Raw genomic sequence first — 25870 nt, 5'->3', positions numbered from 1 at the left:
TCTTGAACCTAAAAACACTTCACGAAATCCTCATCCCTTGTAGTATATTAGCTAATATTTTCTGTCTACTTACTCTTGACGACCACTCGTAATTTCGTTCACTCACTTTGAAGGCAGATGCGTTTAATACCAGACATAAAAATATACCTTAAGCTCACTAGCTCAGGAATTAGTGTCGCTTAAATTTTATAACATTTTTATGCGAACGGGAATTACTTCAACGTATGACGTTTTAAATGAGCTTCACAGTATTTTTATATCTCTTTGCATTCGTTTTATGGATTATATCCACATATCTCTTATACTACCTAAATTAATTTCGATTTTATGCCATGGAATTCTCAAGACGAATATTAGGCTTTACACCAAAAGTAATATAAGATAATATTTCGCAATATGAAATATCTAACTATAAGACAAGATTCTTCAGTTATGTTTAGATGATCGTGTAACGAGCTTTAAGATTTTACAATTGTCTTATATATACAGTAATACCCCGACTTACGCTACCTCGACTTACGCGAATTCGGAGTTACGCGATTTTCTCGTCTATTCGTTTTTTGTTTGAACGCCGCGCAGTTAAAGTCAAGCGGCGGCGTTTGTGTCTAACCCCCCCCCCGCCCGCATTGGTATCCGTTCAGTTTACAACAAGCACAGACGTGTAGTGATGTAAACTGTGTAGGATAGTGATGATGTTCAAGAGCTTGTGGATTCACACAATGAGGAGGTCACAAATGATGAGCTCATATCAATGCGTGAACAAGAGGAAGAAATTGATAATCATGATTCTTTGGATTGAAGAGAATCAATTGGAAGATCAAATGACAGTTGGAAACTTGACAGAAGCCCTCAGTTCGATTGAAAAAGGGTTAACAATTTTGGAAAGCATAGACTCCAATTAAGAGCGCATTTTTGTTACAAAACATGGATTAAAAAATTAGTAGGATGCTTCGAGGAGATATACGGGAGAGGAAAACGACTTTGTAATTACAATTTATCAAACCTTCTACATCAAACTAACTTCGGATTGCGTTTATACACTCTATTAATATAGTTTGTCATATTATCTAGAATGAGATACTAATTATTTCCTAAACTATTGTTTTATTTAGTCTCCAGTCCCAATTAAACATACTTTGTATGTCTTTATATGCAAATTTGTACCCCGACTTACGCGAATTCGACTTACGCGGATAGCGCTCAGTCCCACCTATCGCGTAAGTCCGGGGTATTACTGTATATCTATATAAACCTTCCATCAAAGAGCCACTTAAAATAATTTTGAGAATATTGTATTAATAATATTATTAAAGCCAATATTTTTTATTTTTAACACATGTATTATCTATAATCATTTATTTGCTTTGACTCTCAGACAAATAAATATAAGGACACAACGTAACATTTGTTCAATGAGGAATACTTTTCTGCCGGTTTTAACCTTCAAAGTCCTGAAAGTTCAAAGGAAACCGCGAACGTCAACAAGCAACATTGAGACAAACAATCGCGACGTGTTGATATTTGTGAGTATCAACACCAGACAACAGGCAGATCAAACCGCCGACTAATTCCGACCGGCCGCCTCACTTTCATGACTCACGGATAAACAAACATACTTTTCACCCAAACACGATTTACGAAAGCTGTTAGGTTTATATTCTTTAATAATAATAATATAATAATAATAATAAGTCTTTATTCATTTAAGTTGGTACATTTTTCTTTTCAGTGTAAGATTTGGGAACCCTTTTAAGTAAATATACCTGTGTTAGGGTTCCCAGCTCTTCCATAACAAAGTTAATTACATAAAATAATTTAACCAGTTCAATTCCTTTTTATTTTTTACTTGTTAAACCGTTATCATCACACCTGATTGTGTGCATGAGTAAGTGTGTGAGAGAGTGAATGAGTGATATAACTTGGGTGTTGTCTGTGTATATATCACAGGTACTGCTACGAAGATTTTATTATTTTTGTTAAGAAGCCGCCAAACAACTCACTCTCACTCTCACTCTTCTTGAAATACCAACTACAATGTATGCAACAGTAGTATCATTCTTTGAAAAAACAGTTAATATCAATAACAGAAAACGTAGCATATATCATAAAAAGATTGAAAATATTGTAACTACTAAACATTTTGCTAAAAAGAATAATTTTATTCAAAATAGAATTGACGTCGGTAAAAAGGTTTCCAGGCTTATTTCTTTTACTGTTATCGTGGCTTATATTCGTACCTACCATACCATATAAAACTAATTTGGTTTTATTCTAAATCTTGTTTATGAGGCAGTTTTATGTTTATCGACATTTAAGTAGAAAATGCTATTTCAGCAGTCACACGAACAATAAAGTTTATCAAATCGCAACAATTTCACTTGTTTTTAATATATAAATATATTTCCTGTATTATAGTAACTTATTTATATTTTTCTTACAGTCATTTAATCATTATTAATAATTAACTTGAAATTCAAATGACTTAAAACCTCTTTACGAGTAGCGTTATCTCTTCGTCGCATTACACGGACTTATAAGAATAAAAAGGTTTTGAAAGAAGTTCATAGGTTCAAAAATTTTATTATACAGAAAAATATTTTTTTATAAGCATTAAATAATATTCTTTTGGATATTATCAATTCCAGCTGTGAATACTAGACGCAATCGACTCTTTTTGTTGCGATGGAATATAGATATGTAATCAAAACTCCGCAAACATGTTGCGATGTGGATATCCATTGTATATGCCATTTTATTTGCGGCCGAGATTTTTCCAGTTTTAATAAACTGAAGCAAATTCTGCTCTTGCTTTTTCAATTTTCGACATCCGTTCATAAGAATTTTTATATAAAGTCTGTAGACTTTTCTTTTAACGGGGCCTCATTACGGTGTAAGCAGACCAAAAACATGGAAACTAATTGTAAAGATTGCGGGATCACATTTTTTTATTATTCAGGCGTTTACATAGCTACCTACTATAATTTTATTCTGTACTCCTAATATTGTTGTCATATTTCTAGTCTTATATTGAATAAAAAATAACGATCTATTTGAATAGATTCAACAATATTTGTTTAGATAAGAAGAATAAAAATATATATTTTGTAACGCTTAAGAAAATACTTAGTTAAGCATAAAAGACATTGGTCATAAACTCATAAAGAATTAACAGACTGACGTTAGTTTGCTGAAATTGAACATGGACGAAATAGCATGGCACCATAGGTGCTTCATAGCTATTAGAAAATATATTTACGGCGAAAATATCAAACCAAAAGAAGTTTATGATACTTTTAAAATTCTTTATCGAATTGTAGATATGTACCTGGATTTTTAAACTCGCAATCATATATAATCTTTATAATTATGTAGTGTATCTTCAAACAAACATTTTATTATTTATATTTAGCATTATAAATGGCTATAATTACTTATTTTTTTGGTTTACGTTATTTGTGAAACTGCGAATTCCGTTTAGTAGTTTTAGACGGACACACTTTATTAATAAATGCAAATAAATTAACATTGAAATTATTTAAATTAAACTAAGATTTTCAATTATATTTATAAACTAACCAGTGATATAAGTCGAGAATTTTTATTTATGCGTGAGTAGAAGGCGGCGTTAGGGCCGCTGTAATTAAATCTAATTTATGCTGTATTCAGGCTGTTTCTGAGAGGATTCGTGTCAGCGTGCTCATTAGTGTTAAATAATGAACTGTGTATTAATTGTTAATTAATTGTTTATAATTACAATTGTGGATTTTGCTTATCTGTATTGAAGAGGATAAATACAATTCAAAATGATTGAATACTACCTCTAAGTAACTTTGAATTTTCTGAAACTATTGTTACTAAAATATAATATTACGCCCTGGTATTTCAATTAATTTCAATAAATAATGATACCTTTAGCGAGTTTACATTTATTTGTCTATAAACATATTACAAAGTACAGTGAAAATGTTTTCGGTCATCGCCCCGCAATTATTCCGTGGTTCAAATAATTAATGTTGGCAATAAATCGCGGCACCTCCTTTCCGTCGAGTTTTGCTTTAATTTATTTGTGTATATTTGTTAATTTTAAATTATTTCCTTATGCACGCCTTTAACAGTTCTTTTGAGTATTCGGCATCTCTATCTACTGTTAGAAACAACATTTATATCGAGAGTAAATGAAACTTAAGCAAACCTACAAAGCAAAATGTTGTTTAAAAATCCTTACTGAATTAAATTCAATAATAAGACAATGTTAAGATAGTGATTAATTGAAGACTGTTTATTATTAGTAGTTTTCTATTCATTAAAAAAAGCAAAAGTAAAGAAAAGTATTTATAACAAGTTGATTTTATATTTATTTATTTTGTAGCTTATCAGCGCACAGGTCCTTTATTTAAAAAAATTCTGTAATTTTGTATGGGCAAGGCAAAAAGAACTTTTATTTTTATTGGCAGAAGATCAGTGAATGCGGGGTGGGCGGCAAGGCCCGAGGGCGGGCGGCTTAATTAACGAGTTTCACTTGTTCCTTCAAAACATCCGTGACCCTGCTACCTACAACCTTTTTGTTTTTTTCACTTAATAGCAAACTCAACGTGTGAAAATCAGGGCTGGAATGTAATCGCCTCACTGACAAGATTCTAGCAAATCTGAATAATCATAAAATAAACAATATAGAAATTAGAATAAATGACAATATTGAGTTTATGAAAATTATGTTTCTGTTATTTTGTTATGATGATACATCTTTACTATCTGCATCATTGCAGAAAATTTAAGGGAGGAGTGAGCTTGGTCAATATACGAATGCAAATCTCTGAGAGGCCAGCTTACTCGTAGTCCGAGTAAGCCTCAAAATCCTTCCTAAGCCCGTACGTAACGCTTCACCAGAAAGTTTGCCGATAAAATTAAGACAGGACTGTTTCTGTTTGCATCTATTAGTTTATATTTGTTTGTTAAAGTATCGCGTGCTTTTATTTAACTTTTAGACGAAGATTTTACAAAAAAGGTTTTTATTCTTACGGTTATTTAAAATTTAATTTAATTCAATTTAGTTTAACTAAAGAAATTTATGACTAACTTTGCCCCTATAGCAGTGCACATTTAACACTGGCAGCATTTCCTCGCTGAATTGTGATATTTATTCGTTGAGCGAGAAAAGCATCAGCTCTGGGGTCACCTCTTCTACCAGGCGCCAACTTAACTCTTTAATTAGCGCCCGTGCATTTGAACTCCACGCCCAAAAGTAAAAAGATCCAAAGGGAACAGAATCGAAGTTGATGTAAAAACTGTTATAAATTAGCGTGTTATATTATTATGTTATGATGTATTAAATGTGTCCTGAAACTATTTTACCAAAGCCCGGCCGTTTCTAGCCATGAAAAACACCTGTATTTATGTTCTGTAAGTTGCGCAGTGCACAAAATAAACATTTATTTGAAAATAAAAATAAATCATTACATATAAATTTTAATTTTGTAAAAAATTTTATCAAAAGTATAGAAAGCAAACAGAAGTATAACTGAAAAAACAATAAGCTCACTATTAGCAAACTAGGAATATGTTTATCGTATATTTTGTTGAAGTACTACAACTACTTGCAAGCGAATAGGTAGTGACTAAGAACGAATACTAGCGACTTAATAAAAGGCCCGGCATTTGAATGTCAAGATTTTAGTTTAACAAAATGTTTTTAAGGAACTGCACTATTAACCCAAATTATACTGAGAGTAACGTACAATATAGGAAAAATACCGCAACTTGTTGTACTAAGGTAAATCAAGGTAGACATATATATCGCACATATACGAATTAACCATACTCTGTGTACTACGACGCATGACCAGCCATCGGCCTCTCAGTCCAGTGAATACAGTTGGCCCACGCCCGAAAATTAATTATACAAATCAAGACAAGTGTCCTCTGTAAATACAACCTTCCACTTTAAATGTTATTATTTGATTTAAGCATCTGCGGTCACTAATTGGACGGAGGAATTAATTTGAACCTCAGTAAGTTATCAACTATGCCGATGAAATTATTTCCTACACTCTCTTAGGACAAAACTTGGTGTATTGAAGTAATTCCTGATTTCACTCAACTTGTGATGTTACTTTGACTCTGACATTTGAACTCGAGAACTGAGCGTTATTGCACAATATTGGTTCAAAAGTTGAATACTTTATTACATTGCTATTTTATAATTGATGTCTCAAACTAGTGATTGTTTTAATATATTTGAATTATACATTCGGATAACACTCGAATTTAGACAGATGGATTAATTGTGTACCACGTGCCTTTGTCTTGGTTTGCATGGCTGACAATAAGTTCAACTACTGCGGTCAGATAAACGCACCTACTTATGTGGGATATGTTCATCAATTAATTTTTCAGAAATGCTACCTTTTTATCCTACATATCCATGGTGATCATCTTTGCAGTTAGTCAATAGAATTTATAGTGAACTCTTAGTTAATACTAAAAGTACTAAACTCTCTCTTTTTTTTGCCTGGGGGGTTACGTCTTACTTTTAACCACATTTATATGATGTGCTCCTAATTGGCAAGAAGTATCTATTACAGTTGTAGCTAGTGCAAACCATTTGCAATTAACAAGAATTAATTCAGGAGTAGTTTTAATCTTGTTGAAGTGAAACTTCTTTAGAATCGTTGTGATTTCAAACCGGGTGCAACGGAAAAGCGACAGTAAAAAGAGACAGAAATATTAATTCATATGATTTAACGTGGGAGAAAATGAGATAGATAAACTTCTTTAGAATCGTCGTGATTTCAAACCGGATGCAGCGGTAAAGAGAGACAGAAACATCAATTCATAAGATTTAACGTGGGAGAAAATGAGATAGGAGGCATTATACAGCCTCTCTTTACTGCCGCTTTTTCATTTGATCGAATTTCAAACTTTCGCTGTTTTAGTTTTTGCCAAATTAAAGATTTATATTAAACTTATAAATTAAAATGTATCATTAAAATATACTGTTTTTAAAGAACACACACATTTAGAAAGTGGAAAATGATTAATTTATATTTGATTAATTATAAAAACTTTGTTTTTGAAGGTTTCACTTCTACAATGTGTGAATTGCACATATGTTTTTTTTATTTGTATTCAAAGTGACAGTTAATGAAAATTAAAAACCTCTTCTTACCTATAAATAAATCTTGTGATACACATAAATACATTTGTACAAACAAATATTCGCAACTCTGAACGTAAAAACTTTCTGAATTCGGCTACAGTCCGCTACGTGTAGACCCTATAAACAAATTTCAATTAATGTTGGTCTACTAAAATGTCTAACGATGTTTAGACGTGTTTTGGTTGCAAAAAATTCAAATGAATCAAAAAACAAGCTAATATCATATTCAAATAAAATCGTATGTAACCACTCCCGTGGTTTGCAGTCACAAAAAATTTAAGTTTTATTAAAAATCAGACAGTCTATAAATTTGGAAAATATCTTCAATAAATTGCAAACAGATGTCGCTGTTTATTAAACGCGTAAATTTTAAAGATAAGTTTTGATTTGGCTTTGGTTTTAAAAACTATAAGTCTATGTCAACTATAGACCTCGTTTTGTAACGCACTATGTGTGTGTTCGTGACCTGAATTTTTCGATTTAAAACTAAAATACGCATACGACCCGCACAATGCTCGGGACAAATACTTGAATTGAATAAGAATTTGTTTAGTTTAGAATTTATATGGGACCGCAATGGACTCGAATACAAAACAATGTTATGATATCGAAGCGAGTAGGGATAACAAGTAGTTTCCATGTAATATTAGACGATATTGGAATTTCTTTTATATCCTTCCCGAGGCAATGTTAAGCTCTCATTGAATCCCGCTTGAACATTCGTATTAATGATAGTACAGGAATCGTACATTTTAAATAGGTAAATTTACTATGTGAAGCATATTATATGTGAAGCATTAACAATATAGAAGACACACAGTTAGCCCGAAGCCGGTACTCGGCAGACCGCTAAAAACTATTTTTTTATACCAAATTGTATCTGCGTTTGCGGCTCTTGTGTGAAGGTTCAATTAACGCTGCCGAGAGCGGTTCGCAAAAAATTTGAAAAGGAAAAAACATCTCTGGTGGCTGCTTTTTATTGATATTGATTTGAATACAATATGCATATTCTAAAACTTTTACATATTTCATGTGATTGAAACGGACGAGTCAGAAAAACTAGCAATTGTATTTTTGGGAATATACTTATTTAAAAAAAAATTGTAGCAATATTTTGTTGCGGTTACTTTATGATTCATTCGGCCCTCCTGTTTTTTATTTAATTTGATGAACTGAAATGGTTCGAAACCTCAATATTCTTCAATTCTTTCAAGTAAGTAATTCGTAAGAAAAGAAAAGAAAAGAGTTCAATCGACGGATTCACGTGAATTGCTCGTCACGTAACAAACTCTCATTGTGATTCTGTAAATGTATAATATGATTATATCGACAAAGAATTGAGAATCTTCAAATACACAAAAGTTTTGAAAGATAAAATGGATCCTAATCTCGTTTTCTGAAACAGTCAAAAGATAATTTTTAATTAAATAAAAAGGAACGGTGCTCACTCTCTTTATTTAGAACTTGTTTGTTTCGCAATTTAAATGAAATTTTTCTGTGGCCCTTCCAACTTGCTAACTTCGCGAGACTCAGAGGTACTGAGTACGCTAAAAGATGCGCCTAAAGTAATAGACATAAGCGGATATCTTATCCTATGAGATAGTTATAAATACAATTATTAGTGTATTGCGATTGGATTTATGTATATAATTCGCATCAAATGATTATCCGCCGTTACATTTCGCAAGCTACATCAGTTTTATAAGTGAACTCATTGTAAGCATCACTCTGCAGCAAAATTTAATTTCTCTAGCTCACACTTTCATAAATTAAATATCTGTTAAAGTAATAGACAAATTGTTCCGTTACATGGACTTAGACAGTCAAACTTATAACGCTTTTTCTCATTCCCAATACCGTAACTTAGTTTGTGCAATGTGCTTCCGAGTAGCGCGTGCGAGTGACGTTATTGTGAGAGATATTGCTGCATAAATGGTGAAGACACGACGACACTGCACACTGCACACGCTCACTGCTTGTGTCTTGCCTTCACGACAAACAACCATCAGCTGCAGCCATTGATCACAGTTTTGATTTTAAAATTTTAATTAATTGAAAACGAAACGAAAAGTATTTTAATAATATATTCTAGTTTAAAGACAAAACTTAAAAGATATACGATTATATTTTATTTCTTTGTAATGTAAGCAAAGTATTTAACCAAAGGACTATATTTTTAGAAGCTCAGTTTTGTGTACCTTCTCCCTGCTGTATAACTTTTACTCATAAATTTTAAGCTCGGATTAATCCAGGTTGTATTTCAAAACGTTTTGATTCAAAGCAATTTCGTTCGCAGCATGGCATATAATAATAATTAGTACGTAACAGCATCTTGCGGAGTTTGCAATGAGTTAAGTTGTCCTCCCACGGGAGTGTTAGACCCGAGCTTCCGTGTCCGTCGTCTAATATGAACGCAGCTCATCTTGCTACTCTCACATTTGTTGCGACTCATTTTTGCTTTATTTATTTAAGTAGAATTTTGGATTTGACTTTATATCGAACTAAGAATGCCCCGCGGTTTCGTATTTCGAAGTAATCTCTGTTCCCTTTGATCCTCCGGATGGAACCACTGAAAAAAGCAGTAGGCCCATTCTTCCTTAGGGCTTCCTTCTCTTCTATCGCATTTTCGTATGCTTTCACCGCATCTTCAGGGCTTGTAAAGCGAATAACTGGAATTGTATCATTAGTTCGTGGGAATAAATGACAGTCGCAGGGCGCCAGGTATGTATGGCGGATGAGTCGTTATCTCAACACCTGCCATAATCAAATATTCAACAGTACATTTCGCGGAGTCCTGCTTCGATGGCGCTGCTGTCGCCAAGTTTTGTTAGCCTTTTTTCAAGACAACAGGCAAACAGCGATTGACATAGGAGTCTGCCGTAATTGCCGTTAAACTTATCTAACATTTGGCGACACCAGTCCATGCGAAGGTGATTCTGGTCATCGGTTAAAGTATGGGAATCCATCTGGTACAAAACTTCCTGACGCCTAAATGTTCGTGTAACTGTTCGAACTTGAGTCATACCAAGGCTTGCCCGTATCTGCTGATGGTTGGATGGAAAATCATCTCTCTTTGCTGTTGATGAATAAACTTACAATCCAATCCAATTGCAGGATTCCAAAGCCTTGCATTTACTTAAAGTAAAGCGACTTATTTCAAGGTTTTCTCGCGAGACTAATCCATTTCAAAACTTTCAATAAAACATCGAAATTCAACCTATGCTAATTTAAGGAATTTGTAGATACCCTTTTTTTAACATGTAATAGGCCAATTTCAGTCCGTGAAGACGCAGCTTTCTATTGGTGAAATATTTTTTGTGACCGGTGCAGAAGTTTTTTTATGAAAAGATTACAAACATACATACAAAAACACATTACATACTAACATTTTTCCTCTTTATAATATTAGTATATCTAATACCTACCTAATAATTTGATGTTTTTTCTTAAGTCGACGAGTAAGAACCTAAACATATTCTGAACAAATAGAGCTCAAATATATTTATATTAGATTTAAATAAAAGTACATAATCCTACAAAATCATCTAAACTTCATCTCTGGAAGAAAAATTTATTTTATTACTACTATAAATAGGCTGAGAGTCCATGTTCTGTTGCACAATGGTAAGGTCGAAAGAAAATAAAATATTTCGGTCTAATTGAGGTTATTGTGCTTTGTGACCCACATGCCTAGTGGCACTTGAGCCCCGGACACCTGAAGCGGCTACAGAGCCACGGGTCCTAACTAATTGGTTGGTAATTGACACAATTTCATCGGCACTGTTTGTTGGAGAAGGTAATATTTACAATTTAAGGCTGTGATGTTTTGCACCCATACAAATCAACAATACAAGATTTAATTTTTATTAATACAAGATGACACATAAAATAATGTGATTTTTTTTCGTCTCTTTTAATAATAAAATTAGTATTTTATAATTAGTATGAAATATAGTGTAAAATGATTTTAAAATAATGATTTGATTTTTCCATGTCTTTGACTTCGATCAGTCTGTTCTTTAGTTATTCGTGTATAAATTAGTAAGATACAATTAATGAATTTTGCCTAATTATATTTGAATATAATCAAGCAATGACCCCTGTCTTCCCTTAAACCAACTCTGACAGTTAAACGAACTTGAAATTGGACCACGGCCTTTGACTGCCTAATCGGGATTAATACCGCTTTGTTTACTCTCATTTTTCCTGTTATCTCGTTATTTCCATACGGTGTAGCGTTAACTGACTCCACCTCCATGGAGAAGTTTCTGATCCTGCCTTGATTACAGTCATACAATAATTACAGATATTTTTTCAGGAATACACACACAGTTTGATGTACATTTATATAATACAAATGTAAGATTAAATGCAGAGGTGCATACATATATCAAAGAGACAATAGCGCCGTCAGCAATTCAGTACTTCGACCCACATTGCAACCTTGTTATAGTAGTATGGGTATTAAACCTAGTAATTCATCGCCTTGTCTCGGTTTGAAAACGTTACCAACGTTTGAATTCGGAAGGCTTCTATGAAAGCCTTCAAGGCATGTATACAGTTTCTTGAACATTGGTTCGGGGTCTAAGATCGTTTCTCTAGCAATTAGTCGACATGATACAAATTAACTGACATATGACCACGAGTTACGTCCAGTGACCGCTTTAAAGGGATTAATTCAAATCCTCACAATGCGACCGTCAATCACTCCTGCTTCTAAGTATAGCACACACTGCAAAATAAGAGCCATGCGTCGCATATATTATTTTAATGTTGGTCTATTTAATGTAAATATAAAATTGGATAAATAGAATAATTCCATTGAAAGCTTACTCTTATCCACCTCAAATTGAACGGCTGAAACGAGATTTAGGCGAAAATCAGTTAGCACATAGTTAAGGCTGTTACGGAGAAATTCCGGCATCCCAATTTACCTATGTAGATGAGGTCCTTTGAGCCTTTTATTACCCGCATTGAGAGCCACTCTTTGACGTAAATACTTTATATAATTACTGATTTATTTTTGATTCCATCTGTTTATTGATCGCCACTGATTTTTATTGCAAGTGTGAACTTATATTTAAATAGATAGAAATTAACTTATTTAGTACATATTAGTATGTTATTATATCTTTATAAGAATGAATAAAAAACCAATAAAGTTTTATTTTTAATCAAGGAGCACGAAGTCTCACACTTTCCGATCTTATGATGTTGGTCCTAAGCGTCTAAGAAAGTTGTAATTGTGCATCCATCGATAAAACTAGGTAATTTATTTTTACAAACCAAACGTGTATGAAATATTGGAAAAGCAGTTAAGTTGCTGAACCCTCCTCCTCTGCTTGGCAAACCTTGGTTTTATTCCAAGCAGAGAATACGCCTTCTACTAAGCCACACAGTAATTGTGTAAATCTCATATTAATTTATAGATAGTAAAGCCAGGCCAGTTTGGAGAAGTTTCCCCATCTATAATAACTTAATATCAGCGCCCGCTTTACACTTTCATATTAGTTTTGTTCCTCTAATGGCTTTCTGTTCCTGTCTAATTTTGTGAAACCCGTATTTTGAAAAATACCTGAATACTTAGTTTTCCGTAAATTGCCCTTCACGTTTGTTTAATATAAATGCATAAGCGAGAAGAATAAATGTTAGCGCTACGAAGCTCACTTTGAGGTGTAAAGTGAGTCGCAATGAAACGTAACACCGAGTTATTCTGAAACTGCTTAGTAAATTGTATGAACAATTTTATTCACACAAGAACTTAATAATCGCACACCGTCTCATTACAACAACTGAGCCGCTTTTGTCTGCAGTTAGACATTAATACGCTGCTGAATTTCCTTCCGACAACGGTTGCTGCAGTCTTCGGCGACGAGTGAAAATGCACTTTAACTTGACCTAATAAAGTCTGAAATGATTTGTTGTTTTACTCAGCTTGCAACGCAATTGAAATTTACATCCGTATGCGAATCCGCAGGAATTACGGCCCAAGTTATATTAGTATGAGATTGTGGGAAGGTCTCCGCGCACTGCTGTCGCGGACAACTTTGTTTGTTTATCATGCCATTTAACTTTTTATGGCTTCAAGTTCACTTTTCAATGTAAATCTCCAAAGCGAAACCTTGATTATTTCTGTATTTCATAGATTCAAGGACAAAGAGTAACTGAAGAATTTTATTATGGAAGCTAAGTAATCTTCAGAGGTAGCTTCCTGACAATTTGCATCGGCAATGATTTTGGATCCCAGCACGTATTGAGTTAGCTCCACGGGGAGGTAAGAGGAGGGAAGACGCAGGATATTACTCTGAATGGAAGATTTATTAATCTCACTAGTGTTTACCTGGTTATTAAGCGAACTGGTTTTTGAATTCCAACGAGAGAACTAAGAAAAAAAAAAGAGAACCATGTTTTTCCGAAAATGTGTTGTATTTAATAAAAATTGTGTGTAAACAACAAATACAATAATAAATAATAGCAAAGCTGTAATTAATTAAGGAAATATTTTCTATTTAAAGCGTCTCGTTGTTTTTTAATTAGGTTCCCGAACATCGCCTGATCGAGAGTCATTAGTGCACAGTATTTTTAATTTTAACTCAGTCACATGCTATGTTTAGTGTTAACCAGTTTAATTTAAATACTTGCGTGAAAAGCTTACAAGTGTTGTACTATAAATATAACGTATGACGCAAATTAAGGTATAATAACTGATTGGCATTTCACCTTGACAAAGCCGAAGAAGTGTGTTGCGATGAATTTAAAACAAACAACAAAGAAAACCAGACGAAATAATGCGAAATCTACTGTGCAAATAAGTTTTTCTTAAGCATTTTTTTGAATTCGCCATTACTTAATTTTAATGAAAAAGACCGAAGGTAAACGACCATAAGCTTGTCAAAAAATAAACCAAATTACAAAGAATGCCAACGAATCCTATTGATACAGAATAAATGTATCATGAAATGTAATTACGCTTTTGATGTGTTGTTAAAAATGTTCAATTCTTTTTATTATTTTTAAGCCTTTGGTATAAAAACGAAATAATATTGAAGGTCATTCGATTCAAGTAACACACACACTTGTATTTTAAATTTATTCAAACAATTTTATTCATTATCCATTTTAATACATTTTAAAAACATCGCTAAATTTTTAAATTATACGTTTAGTTTTTTAGTTATTATTCTATTTCAACTTTCTATTCATACAAATTTAAACCTTTATATAACTTTCAAGTTTAACAGGAACCAGGGACAATACGTACTATTCTAAAAGCCTATTTTTTAAATTATGTATAAAATCCTGTATCATGTATCCTGTATCTCCTGAAACGCATCGGGCCGTGCATTCAGGCGGGTACGACGCATCCATCATTGTCAAGTGGGCGGCCGCGGTTCATTATCTCTAGAAATAAATGTTTAATTGCCTGTTAACTAATCCCTTACACCCCGCGTGTTGCTGATGTGGATATGACTGGGACTTTTTCATAATTACATTTCACCGAGTATTCTTTTTTTGCATCATTATGCAGAACGACGTTCCGAATATTTCGCAAATGTATATACTGTCTAGTTTAACACATCTGAAAATCTGAAGTATAAAATGCGAATTTTCTGCTACATTTGAAATTGACATTAAAAATGTTGCTGACATTTAAATGATATTTCCTGAAATTTAAAGATCGATACGACACACTCGTATTTCGAATCGTGCTCAAGTTAGAATCCGGCTTTGGGCCTGTCAAAGCCGCTTCTAATGAACTTTGCTCTTTTATTTTTCTTGTGACTCTTCTACGTTGTCTTTTCTACCTTACTATGGCTTATAAAGGATGAACCCCGTGCTATTTCAAGTCAATAAACTGATAATGAACATGTGAAAATCTTTTATAATAACATCATAATAATATCTTTCGTGATTCGTGCACAATAGTCCATTACGCGAACACGCCTCACCGTGCGCCCTGATTGAAATGTTATGTTCACATTTACACGGAACCACCCATTTGCCGCAACATTATTTACCGCTATTACTATATTCAAGTACGATTTTTATCAATCAATCGTCTCTGGCGAATCGATAACTTTTAAAGAAATTTATCTTTATTTATATACGGTTTCGGAATAAATAAAATTTAACAGTTATGTAGCGTGTTGAAAAAAAGAGAAATTGTTACAGCAGCAATTCGCCTGATTTCCTGCAATATCGCATCGAATGTGGAAGTAAAATAACCAATTTTCGTATTTTCTGTTTTAAAAGTTTTATTTAGACGAAGTCAGTTTATTTATTCCTCGCATCGGGATAGCATTGGGAAACACCTTTGCTAAACTCCTGTTAGACTCAATTTAATCCTAGTTTTTAAAGTTTTCCTTCGCTTTGTTAAGCCAAATAAAAAGGGATTCAACAAAAAACACGTCGCTTCCAAATGTTTACCAAGTTTATTCCAACAAAAACTAAAGATATTTTTAAAAATCTTAGAAGTTCTTAGCCTCGAATTTTACTTTATATTTAACTAGCTAACCCAGAGAACTTTGTATTTTATTACGTTCAGTTTTTTTATTACAATAACAATTAAATATATTTTTTTAAATCAAGTATTTTAATCATTCTCTTTTAATCAGGTTATTTATTGCATAGGTTACACTTTTCAGTGACGCACCTTTTGTTTATTTATAATGTTTTAGGAGATACATTTTTAGTTTTTATGGTGCGGTTTGTTTTACAACGTTTTATGTCACGTAACACGAAACAGAATAAAAAATGGTATATTCGTCTCCTGATTCTACGTATAAGCTACTTCTCCACCAATTTTCAGCCAAATTGGTTTTACCATTCTAGAGTTAGAAATAGTGTAACTAATACGACTTTGTTTTATATAAAAGAAAGCCGTCAAAGAAAACAACTTAAAATAGGAGGAAGAATCATTTTAATCCTATCAAATCTTGATGCATAACATCTAGCCAATGCGTAAAAATAGTTTTGCAAACATATAGTATTTGTAAATGATACTATGATAACTCATAAATATTGTCTAGTTTCGTAACGTTATCTTTAAACAATAAAACGAGAAGTATGATTTGTGACTCGTCGACAGCTGACTAGGGTCGCTTGCGCCAATAGACTCGCTGACAGATTCACTGCTAACCATTAGACAACAAACAGACGGACAGATGACTGATATTAACAACAGACTTATAACGTGAGCTCTATATACACAACACGTGTCCATGTTCGGTATTGTTAAACCGTTCAACCAACCAAACACAATATAATACCCGAGCTTCACGAAACCTGTTAAAATGTATCTGCAATATCTAAGAATTGTTAGCTATTTAGCTTAGCAACGTATTTAGGTAAATTCAATATTTTAACTTGAAAATTAATACGAACATATTTAATGAATAATGCATTTCCAATGAAATGGTGTGAAACTGATCAATGCGTCATAAATAGTCCACGTAATTGAACAATCGCGTTATGAGGCTCCCGCCTCATCGTAATAATATGACAATGGCTAATTTGGCACCACGCTTATTGATAAGGCGTTATGAATTACAATATATTTTTCATCGGACCTTTCTTTCTTTTCGACCACCTGAATATGATAAAAATGTGCAATCCGAGGACAATATCCATAGAGAGCTGTAACAACACTGGTTAATTAAAATACGTTTTGTTCTTATACGACGTTGTCTCATTCACGAGGTTTTATATCCACTCGATACAATGAAATCAAGCCGAAACGCCCTTACTTAGATTTATAGCCGAAGTATACTAGGTTAATCGTTTTTTTCGATGACCTTCTTAAGAACGTCACTTCCCATACTCACTTTATCACTCTTGTTCTCTCATTCGTGTCAATGTGCTCTTTCGTTCACAAATGCTACATCTGCAACTTTAAGCCTGTGAGCCTAAAATCTATTGTCGTGTAACACGTTGTCTTTTCTTTAATTTGTGTCATCTACATTCGGAATAGTTCCTGTGCAGGGGAGAATAAGTCCCCTTTTGCGACAACTGATAAAATTGGAGCCGCGCGTAGCCAATTAAGAGAACATCCATCATGGCTAGGCCACTGATCGGGGATTGATTAAGTTAAGACGTTGTCATTTTTTGGGAATATCACTGATCGAAAATTGGCGCTATTAAGAATAAATCACGCAGTCGTAGACCTCCCTACAATTCTCCATAAATTATTTTAACTGAAAATTGTAAATAGGTATTACAAAGTCTTCAACGGCTAAAGTCACCATTTCAACTAAAGTGCTCGTTATTAACAATATATACATATTATATATTGATATATACATAGAATATTCGACATGAAATATAATATGCATTTTCAAAATAGCGGCGTATGATAACTGTATTTTAAAATGTCAACAGTTGATAATTATTCTTCCGCTTTATGCGACGCTTTTTAACAAACGTACATAGACAAGTGAACTGTAAATAAAAAAATATTACTTTTTTTTAAGTCTTGTTAAATTAAAAGTTTTATTCATGCTACCCCAGGTAGCATATATACATATTCATTATTGATAAAATGTGTTAAAATTTTACTAATGATTGTACAACGTATATTTTTTTTCGCTTCAATTTAATTTATATATAAATGTAAATATCATCTAAGTGTTGCGTATAGGCGCAAACTCCCTCTATTTTTGTCATGCAAGAGTCATCACCCATCAGTAAAGCACCCTACACCTCGATGCCTTTGTTTCCCTTCTGCAACAAATTGTCGACAATTAAAGAATTCCTCGACGAAACTCCATTATTTACGACATTTTTCACTTGATACTTAACGCGAATAATAACCTCATTTATATGCGGAGCTAACGTACCAAGAATCACGTCTAATTATGAATTCGTTGGCTAAGATTTAAGCATCCTTAATTATCTTAAGTCTGTTCAAACACAAATTATTCGCAAAGTTCCACGTCCCGGGACGTATAAGGATTAGCGCTTCAGTAAGCCAAATGGCTCGACTAATATGAGCACTTTCCTACACTTTACAATGCACATCTGTCATTGTTAATGCTTAAGCCCACTGCCGCCGCGTCTGCACATTGTGTGACTAAGACGCCACCGTTTGGCATTTACACACGATTATCGCCGTACTTAATTATAATGCCGTACACCGAACTTAAAATATGAATTACTATGATTGTGTTCTAGCTACAAGGCAACCTTTAAACCAAAAAAATAGATATTATACATATACAGGAAATTATTTTTTATTGTGTGTGTTTGAAATTTTTGTTAGCTTTTGACGATAGAGGATCGAATACAACACACATCAGCCATGAACTTAGAATTATTTATTGAAAGCTTTGTATCTATTTTAGGGAAAATGGAAATAGTCCTTGAATTGAATTATGATCGATGCATCGCACTTTCCTTGGCTAAGTGCACCCAATTTGTCTTAGCGTTTGGTTGTAACCACTCAACCCTATGATTAATGAGGCTTCGATGTGTTAAAATAAATCAATAGATTATCCATACCATTTTTAACTAGCTAAATGCAACTCCTCATGAAGTGCATCATTTTATTGTAACAACAAATCTGCAGCAACATAATTTATAACAATCCATTTAACTTAGAGGTCCACTAAGGAGGTTTATATTATTATTCTTTAAATTATCATCCCAAGCGGGATAGGCGATCTTAAATATTTGCTTTGCTTTCTCGTTGTATTAATATAACATAAAAGAAAACAAATATTAGTAAAACCATTTTCGAGATGGAAGGTTTCGAAGCCTTATTGTTACAGTTGGAACATATTGGTGCGTATACATCTAGTGTATGCGATAGAGTTGAGTTAGCTAAGGGACAATAGGGTTGCAAAATCAGGTTATGTAAAGTAATTAAGGATTTGCTTTAACACAGCTAAACAATTTTGCGATCATAACATTAAGATCCTGTATTAATAATTCAAGATGCATGTTCTCAAAGAGCAATTTATGAAATTAGCTTTGAAATGGCCGAGATAAGAGTCACTTGCGTCAACTCAGACCAGCACTTAATTGTAAATGCTAAGTACGACTAAAGTGCCGTCTGTATGTTCACACAATTGCGGATATTCAACGTATAATGACCTATTATTGTGTTAACATCGTCGGACTCTTGAGAAATAACTATTGCTATGATTGATATCGTAAGTAGCAGAGCTCTTCAAATATATAAGTTAATATTTACACATACATAACGAGTGCATTCACTAATTATTAACCTAATATTTAAAGTCATCTCGCTACATGTAAACTATAAGAATTTATAAAAACTAAATGAGTCTTATTAGACTGTATTTACGTGTTCGGTTAAAAAGCATTCTTCTGTTGCTTTTCATCAAAGCGTTGGTACTACTTTAGTTAAAATAGTGCAATAACATTGATTGAGTTTTTATGAATAAGGCGTTACACTAGACATGGCTTCATAAAATACATACACAGATATCAGATTGTTAATTTCGTAACATCTTTCACATGCGTGTCAAAGGAAGACATGCGAGAAATACATACAACGTACATAGCCATAATCAAATGAACTTTAATTTAATTGTCTTTGGTGACTTATAACTTTTCTTAGTAAGAAAGTTTCTGAGACGAAGTAAGGATGTTTGTTCCAATTATTGAGCCATTTACGCTTAATTATTTAAACTTATTAATAATTGAAAGAAGAAGGAAAATATCACCAAGATAAACGTTTTATGATTAATGCTGTCAGGAGTTTATGGCAGACTTTAACCCTCTTTTTAGAATATGAAATATTTAATAATGATTTAAGAATTCGTGTAAAACAAATATAGTATGGTAGGGGAGCCCACGATGCTAAATGGGGATTTACTCGAGCGTCGTGGAGACCTATTGGGTTGCAAAGCTTAGATGATAAGAAGAAAAAAATGTTATATGATATATACCTTTTCATCGGTGGGGAAAGCGGCTATAGATGTTTAAATATGTAAAAAAAAACTGTTGCATGGACATACTCGAGCGCGTCAGATATTGATAGCATCAATGTCCTACGTATTTTTAATAATGTACGTATGTTAATCTGATCATTTGCATGATGGGGGTGGTTGTACGTAAGGGTTAAAAATGAAAAAAAAAATTTAATCGAGCGCGTCAGGTTTTCTAAGGGGGTGTTAAGTGCACCAAAAAAAAAGCTCTCATTCAATAATCTGACGATTTCGATCAGACGCAAACTCGCAGCCATTATTATAATGTGCAAAAAAAATTCGCCATTTTGAAATACTCGAGCGCGTCAGATTAAGATATATATGGTTCAGATTTATATTCTAAACGTACTGTCTCATAATCTGACGATTATCTAGAGGGATTTGCCTGATCTGACAAAAAAAATATTAGAAAAACGGTTCACCCTAAAGGCCATCCCTGCAATTCCATTCCTGGGCGCTTAAAATTGTACTTCTGAGCTCGCTGAGTTCAAAGAAATAATATTTCTATGCATTTGAGTTCTCCCAGCTCGAAAGTCTGATAGAAGTTTCATAGAACACTATTTTTGAAATTTTCAAACCCCAATAACTTTTGAATGGATCAAGCAATTTTCCCGCGATTGACGGTGATCGACGCATTTTTTAAGCTCTAATTATTTAATTTCATCAAAAACGATAATCCTATATGAAATGTCGAAGTTATGTGATAGAAACACTTTTTTCGGTTTTCTTTCGTTCACGATATCTCTCGAACGAATCAACCGATTTTTACCAGTTTGGTGGCGATCGACGTCGTTTTTCAAGCTTAAAGGTGGATTAGATTTTTGAAGTTGATGGATAAAGCCGTTTAAAAGTTATTGCAAAAAAACACTTTCAAAAAAACAAATTGTTATTTTTTTAGATTTTTCAAAATTTCTCAAAATCTATCGGTCCTAATCGGTTCAAATTCACATGAAATCTAATTTTGAGGGAAATGTAGGCATCACGCAGCTGCACGCGTTTATCGCACGAACTTTATCGACGAAATTTTGTTATTTCGGCTTGCGGAAATCGTCAGATTATATATTTTTCAATATTCTTGAATTATTTCATTCAAAATAAAAAAAAATTAGCTACGCTCGAGAATGTCAAGATGACGTTTTTTTTAACAACTTTGCTGCCCTCCCCTCTCTTTACGTCACTCTCAAATTGTCAGATTAGTGGAATATACACTTTTTAGGATGTGATTAACTCACACTACCTTAATCTGACGCGCTCGAGAATGTCTGATGATCAATTTTTTTTACTAATCTGATCCTGTATCCTTCACGGGCGGCCTTATATATGAGCCTCATATTTGGTGGAGGTACTTAACCGGGTACAAGGTATCCCCCTGTATATTAATCTGCCGCGCTTGAGTAAATCCCGAAATCCCCTCTTGGGCTCCCCTACTAGTACGAATAGTAAACAATAAAGCAATATTTCCACGGAATAGTGAATTGCTTAAGTGCTCTCTAAATAAATAAATGCATTCGAGGCCTATTTGCTATTAAATTTGGTTTGAAAATAAAAATAAAAAACAGCGGTTTAGGTACGAGGTTGGCACTTAACAATGCTCTCTTTAAAATTAATCATAACTGTTTAATCTGTTTTAATTGCGAAAAATTCGATAGAGAGGTGTCCGAACTCTTAGTTATACATTTATTCATGTTAGCTGTTCACATTTACGAAAAATATGGCTGTTTTTGATAATAACACTAGTGGGTTATTTGATTGGTCAAAGTCGAACAGACTATTTGGTAGTCTGCGGTAAAGGTACTTTCATAGTCATTATTATCAATGTCGGATCAATAGCGTTACTTGGGACTAGTGCTGGGCAGGCTACTTCTAATTAATTTGCTATATTTGTTTTAAATATTGTAGAATTGTTTGATGATTTGCTTTTTTAAAAAGAGTACCGAGAGTTTTTAACGCCGGCTTTTTCTCTCGGCCTTCACCCTCTGTCTTCTTTGCCGATACGTAGGGATGATGATCTTATGTTCCAAAATAAACGTATTTTATTTTACCTAACATTAAATAACATCAAAGTCAAATTAGTTCAAAATAACACACCAACAGACAACGTCAAACTTTTTGCGTCAGGGGCTATTATAGCAAAGTTGAAGGTCAATAGGACAGCCATATTGGAAGAAGACATCCAATTTTAATGTATAAGTAGCTATTAAATTGTCGGATCGGAAAAATGTAATCATAAAAATCCTTCCGTCTCATCGTCGACCGATCGAATATAAAAAAATGTATACAATTTTGCGTTTGGCGAATTGATAGAAAAATAACCCTTATATAAGTACGCTTAAGTGTTTTAACAGTCAATTCGTCAAATGGTAAGTGGATTTGGCAATTTTCAGGAGCGTGCGACGTAGCTGGCGGTGCGGGGTCAATAAACTCTTTGCCGGCAGCCGGAAGCGCACGACTGGCGCCATCTTTTGACGCTGCCACGCCGAGGAACGTAACGGCTCTCGTCGGGAAATCCGCCTACCTCAGCTGCCGTGTCAGAAATCTTGGGAATAGAACGGTAAGTACTAATAAAAAAATTTTTTCATAAGTTGTTTCAGAAAAATAGTTTTCCTCTGGAAACACAGATTACCGAACCTACAAACATGACAGTAACCATATTGTAGCGAAAAGGAAACCCTTTGGGACCTTGATACAATCCTATTTTGAAGACGAAAGGTCTTTGTTGAGTCTACTTCAATAGTTATACTTTGGTTGAAACCAATTATATGAAACGCAAAATGGGTTTAAATTTAATATTTACGTGTGTTTGTAAATACTACATTTAAAAACTACACGATATAATTAAATTTGCTATTATTTTGATTAATATCCACGTAAATTTGAATATTCATTATAAAGCGGGAAGCCTCGTAAAACTATGAAAATGCGAATGATTTACAATAGGTATAAAATCGACATAGATGGCAATATGTTTCAGTCACCGCTGCTCCATAAACTAGGAATGCAATAAACCGCTGCAACAATAGGTGACCCACTTCCACAAAAAAATTGGCATTCGCCTCTCACTTTGAGCAAGAGTTTGGCAAGCCAGCTCCGAACTCGTAAGTTATTTCGTCGTATTAACAGTTTATGTTACCATGCTCGGAATGAACTCGAATTAAGATAATAACATGCCAATTGCTCTTTTGCTTTTCTGTTTTGAGCTCTATGTTCTTAAAACGACTTTGCTTCTTGTCGTTCGTTCGTTCGTACTTGTATATCATACACATTCAATGAGCCTATCTATACAGTTTTAAAGGTGTTTTAAACTCTGTTAATATTCACTTAGTAAAATTTTATAATAATAAAAATATCTGTAAAACCTTTAGTTACTAGGTATTTAGTAGATGAGTAAGTTTTAGTCTTTGACCAGGTCTGCAGGTTTATATTTCTAAAGTCCGTGGTTCGCATCAGTATAGCATAACAAAACGTGAAAAATTGTAGCTATTCATTGCGAAAGTAATTAAAAAGTTCTTTAGCTGGTAACTTTTATCAAAATAAAATGTATGTCAAGCACTCAAGATATAAAAAATGTAGGTTAACATAATAAATCTCGAGCGAATATAATCGTGTCAATTTCGCAAACACACCGCAATTAAAAAACAAAACAACTCCATCATAGTTTTTGTGAAAGCGGCGGAGTGGTTGGAGTGACGAGTGGAGGCAGTAGGAAGCTCGCTCACAATATTTGAACTTGTTATTAAAATTTTTGTAGAGCGCTATGTTCACCTCGCCACCTCATTTGTGGAGTAAAGAAACTATTTTCCACATGAGAAACTCAGTGCGGCACAACGTAACAGAAAATAAAAATTCACAGAACGGAGCGTAGACCTAGCTTTAATGAGCTAAGAAACATTGGATTTATTCTAGGTAAAGTCTTTTTAAAACACAGGAATTCAAGAAGTATACTTTATGTGATCTTCATCTTCATCTATGTGAAAGCGACTTTGTTTTATACATAATATGTATAAAACAAAGTCGCTTTCTCTGTCCCTATGTCCCTTTGTATGCTTAAATCTTTAAAATTACGCAACGGATATTGATGCGGTTTTTTTTAAATAGATAGAGTTATTCAAGAAGAAGGTTTATATGTATAAAAACATCCATTAAATAGTGGAGAAGTACTGTTATTTTTGAGGTTTCTAATGTGATGTTGTAAATAATTACATTTTTTTCCGCTCACATTGCGAACGCAGGCTGAACCCTACGAGTTTTATCAAAATAATGAACTAAGTACTGTACACATTGAAAAGGTCTACAGAAAAGTCCATGATGGTATATGTCTATCTCTTATGGATAACCCACATTTTTATATACAACGTTCACAGATTTTCTGTAGTGTATTTAGTATCAGCATTGCACCCGTGCGAAGCCGGGGCGGGTCGCTAGTTTAAAATATTTTGAAATTAAACAAAAACAGAAAGCACTTCTCAACTGTCTAAGTCTATTGAAAATATAATTGTGGTACTTGATACAACTTGATTGGTATCATAATTATTTTAAATGGAGAATGCATACTTTGCTTTGGTAAATTCACAATAGCGAGGAGTAATTTGAATTCCGACAGTGGCACTTAGCACCGAGATGTCTAAACGCATCCCGGCTGAAGTGGGTGTTTTGTGCGTGAAATAATGGCGTTGATGGAGTGGTACGTGATTCAGCAGGCAACGCCAAAGGGTTTCTCGTCTCTAATGTTTTTGTCTCTGAACACGTGCTGAATCGACTTTAAGTTCGCAGCTTAGAACAGCAGCATCAGAGACGCTATAAATTGAGTTTTTAGTATTGTTAAGAACTATCCAAAGTGTGCTTTTATTAGATAGTCTAAGTTATAAAGTGTCTGTTTGTGGTTTTGTTAAAAAAACAGTATTATCGGTTTGAGTTTTGACATATAATATATTTTCGTTTATATTCCATGTTAAGTCTAACTACTAACGTTATTTCACAATCTCTCGTCAACTGAAATAATATTTTGTTTTTTTAATTTAGTAACAGTTAGTTTGGCTGAACTGGCTCAGAGCGGACCAGACCCTCCAACTTAAAGCTGGCGAACTTTATTTGTGACGACAGACTCATAAACAGAAACTTATTTTTATATTTTATCTTTTAAGCTCTCAGCATTTACTTCAAAATTATTTTTTGTATTTAAGGGCAATAACATAAGATCTATTTAAAATCATTTCCATCAGCATGGTATAAGTGATTAGCTGAGATTCAGAGCGCAGTGAAAATAAATGAAGGTAAGGTCGCGGGCGCTGTGACGTAAACTCGTATAATGATTTGAGACTGGAGTTCTTACACGGAGGCATTTGTTGATGGTAATCACCCAGTGAATATTCATGAGAGCCTGTTTACCCGCCTGCTTTTGTGGCTAATGCTCTCGTTCCACTACACAAACGTGTCGGGCTTTGTTCTAATGGTTTTTTTACAATTTGGTTTATTGGGTTTGTTTCTATTGCTAGTATTCTATTTTTCAAATCTACTACTTCGATTATAGATTTATTGATATAGATTTTGATTGCAGATAGATGGAAACATAGGAAACGTACCAGGTACCTTATTGTTGAAAGGTTAATAAGTTAATGTGTGTTAAATTACATTAAAGTTCAAACAACCAATATAACAATTATGATAGCAAAAACGTAAATGACATAAAGGCCAAATTTCATTATATCTTCAAGCGTTAAGTAAATATTTATACAAGACATAATAATATTATGCTTCCGTGTATGAT

The 25870-nt window shown here is 33.5% G+C and overlaps 1 protein-coding gene across 6 annotated transcripts in view; it reads left to right on the top strand.

Moving 5' to 3' along the window:
- The window catches only part of LOC110996068 (zwei Ig domain protein zig-8), a 140400-nt gene that overhangs the window by 23266 nt on the left and 91264 nt on the right, over positions 1–25870 (top strand). For all 6 annotated transcript variants that reach the window (XM_045632585.1, XM_045632584.1, XM_045632583.1 and 3 more), the window contains exon 3: positions 22491–22657. In XM_045632585.1, the coding sequence (XP_045488541.1) occupies positions 22491–22657 (167 nt within the window). The remainder of the gene's footprint in view (positions 1–22490; positions 22658–25870) is intronic.

Source organism: Pieris rapae, chromosome 20 (genome assembly GCF_905147795.1).
Source record: "Pieris rapae chromosome 20, ilPieRapa1.1, whole genome shotgun sequence".
Lineage (NCBI taxonomy): Eukaryota > Metazoa > Arthropoda > Insecta > Lepidoptera > Pieridae > Pieris > Pieris rapae.
Note: the sequence above shows the minus strand (reverse complement) of the source record. Positions and strands in the feature narration are given on the sequence as shown.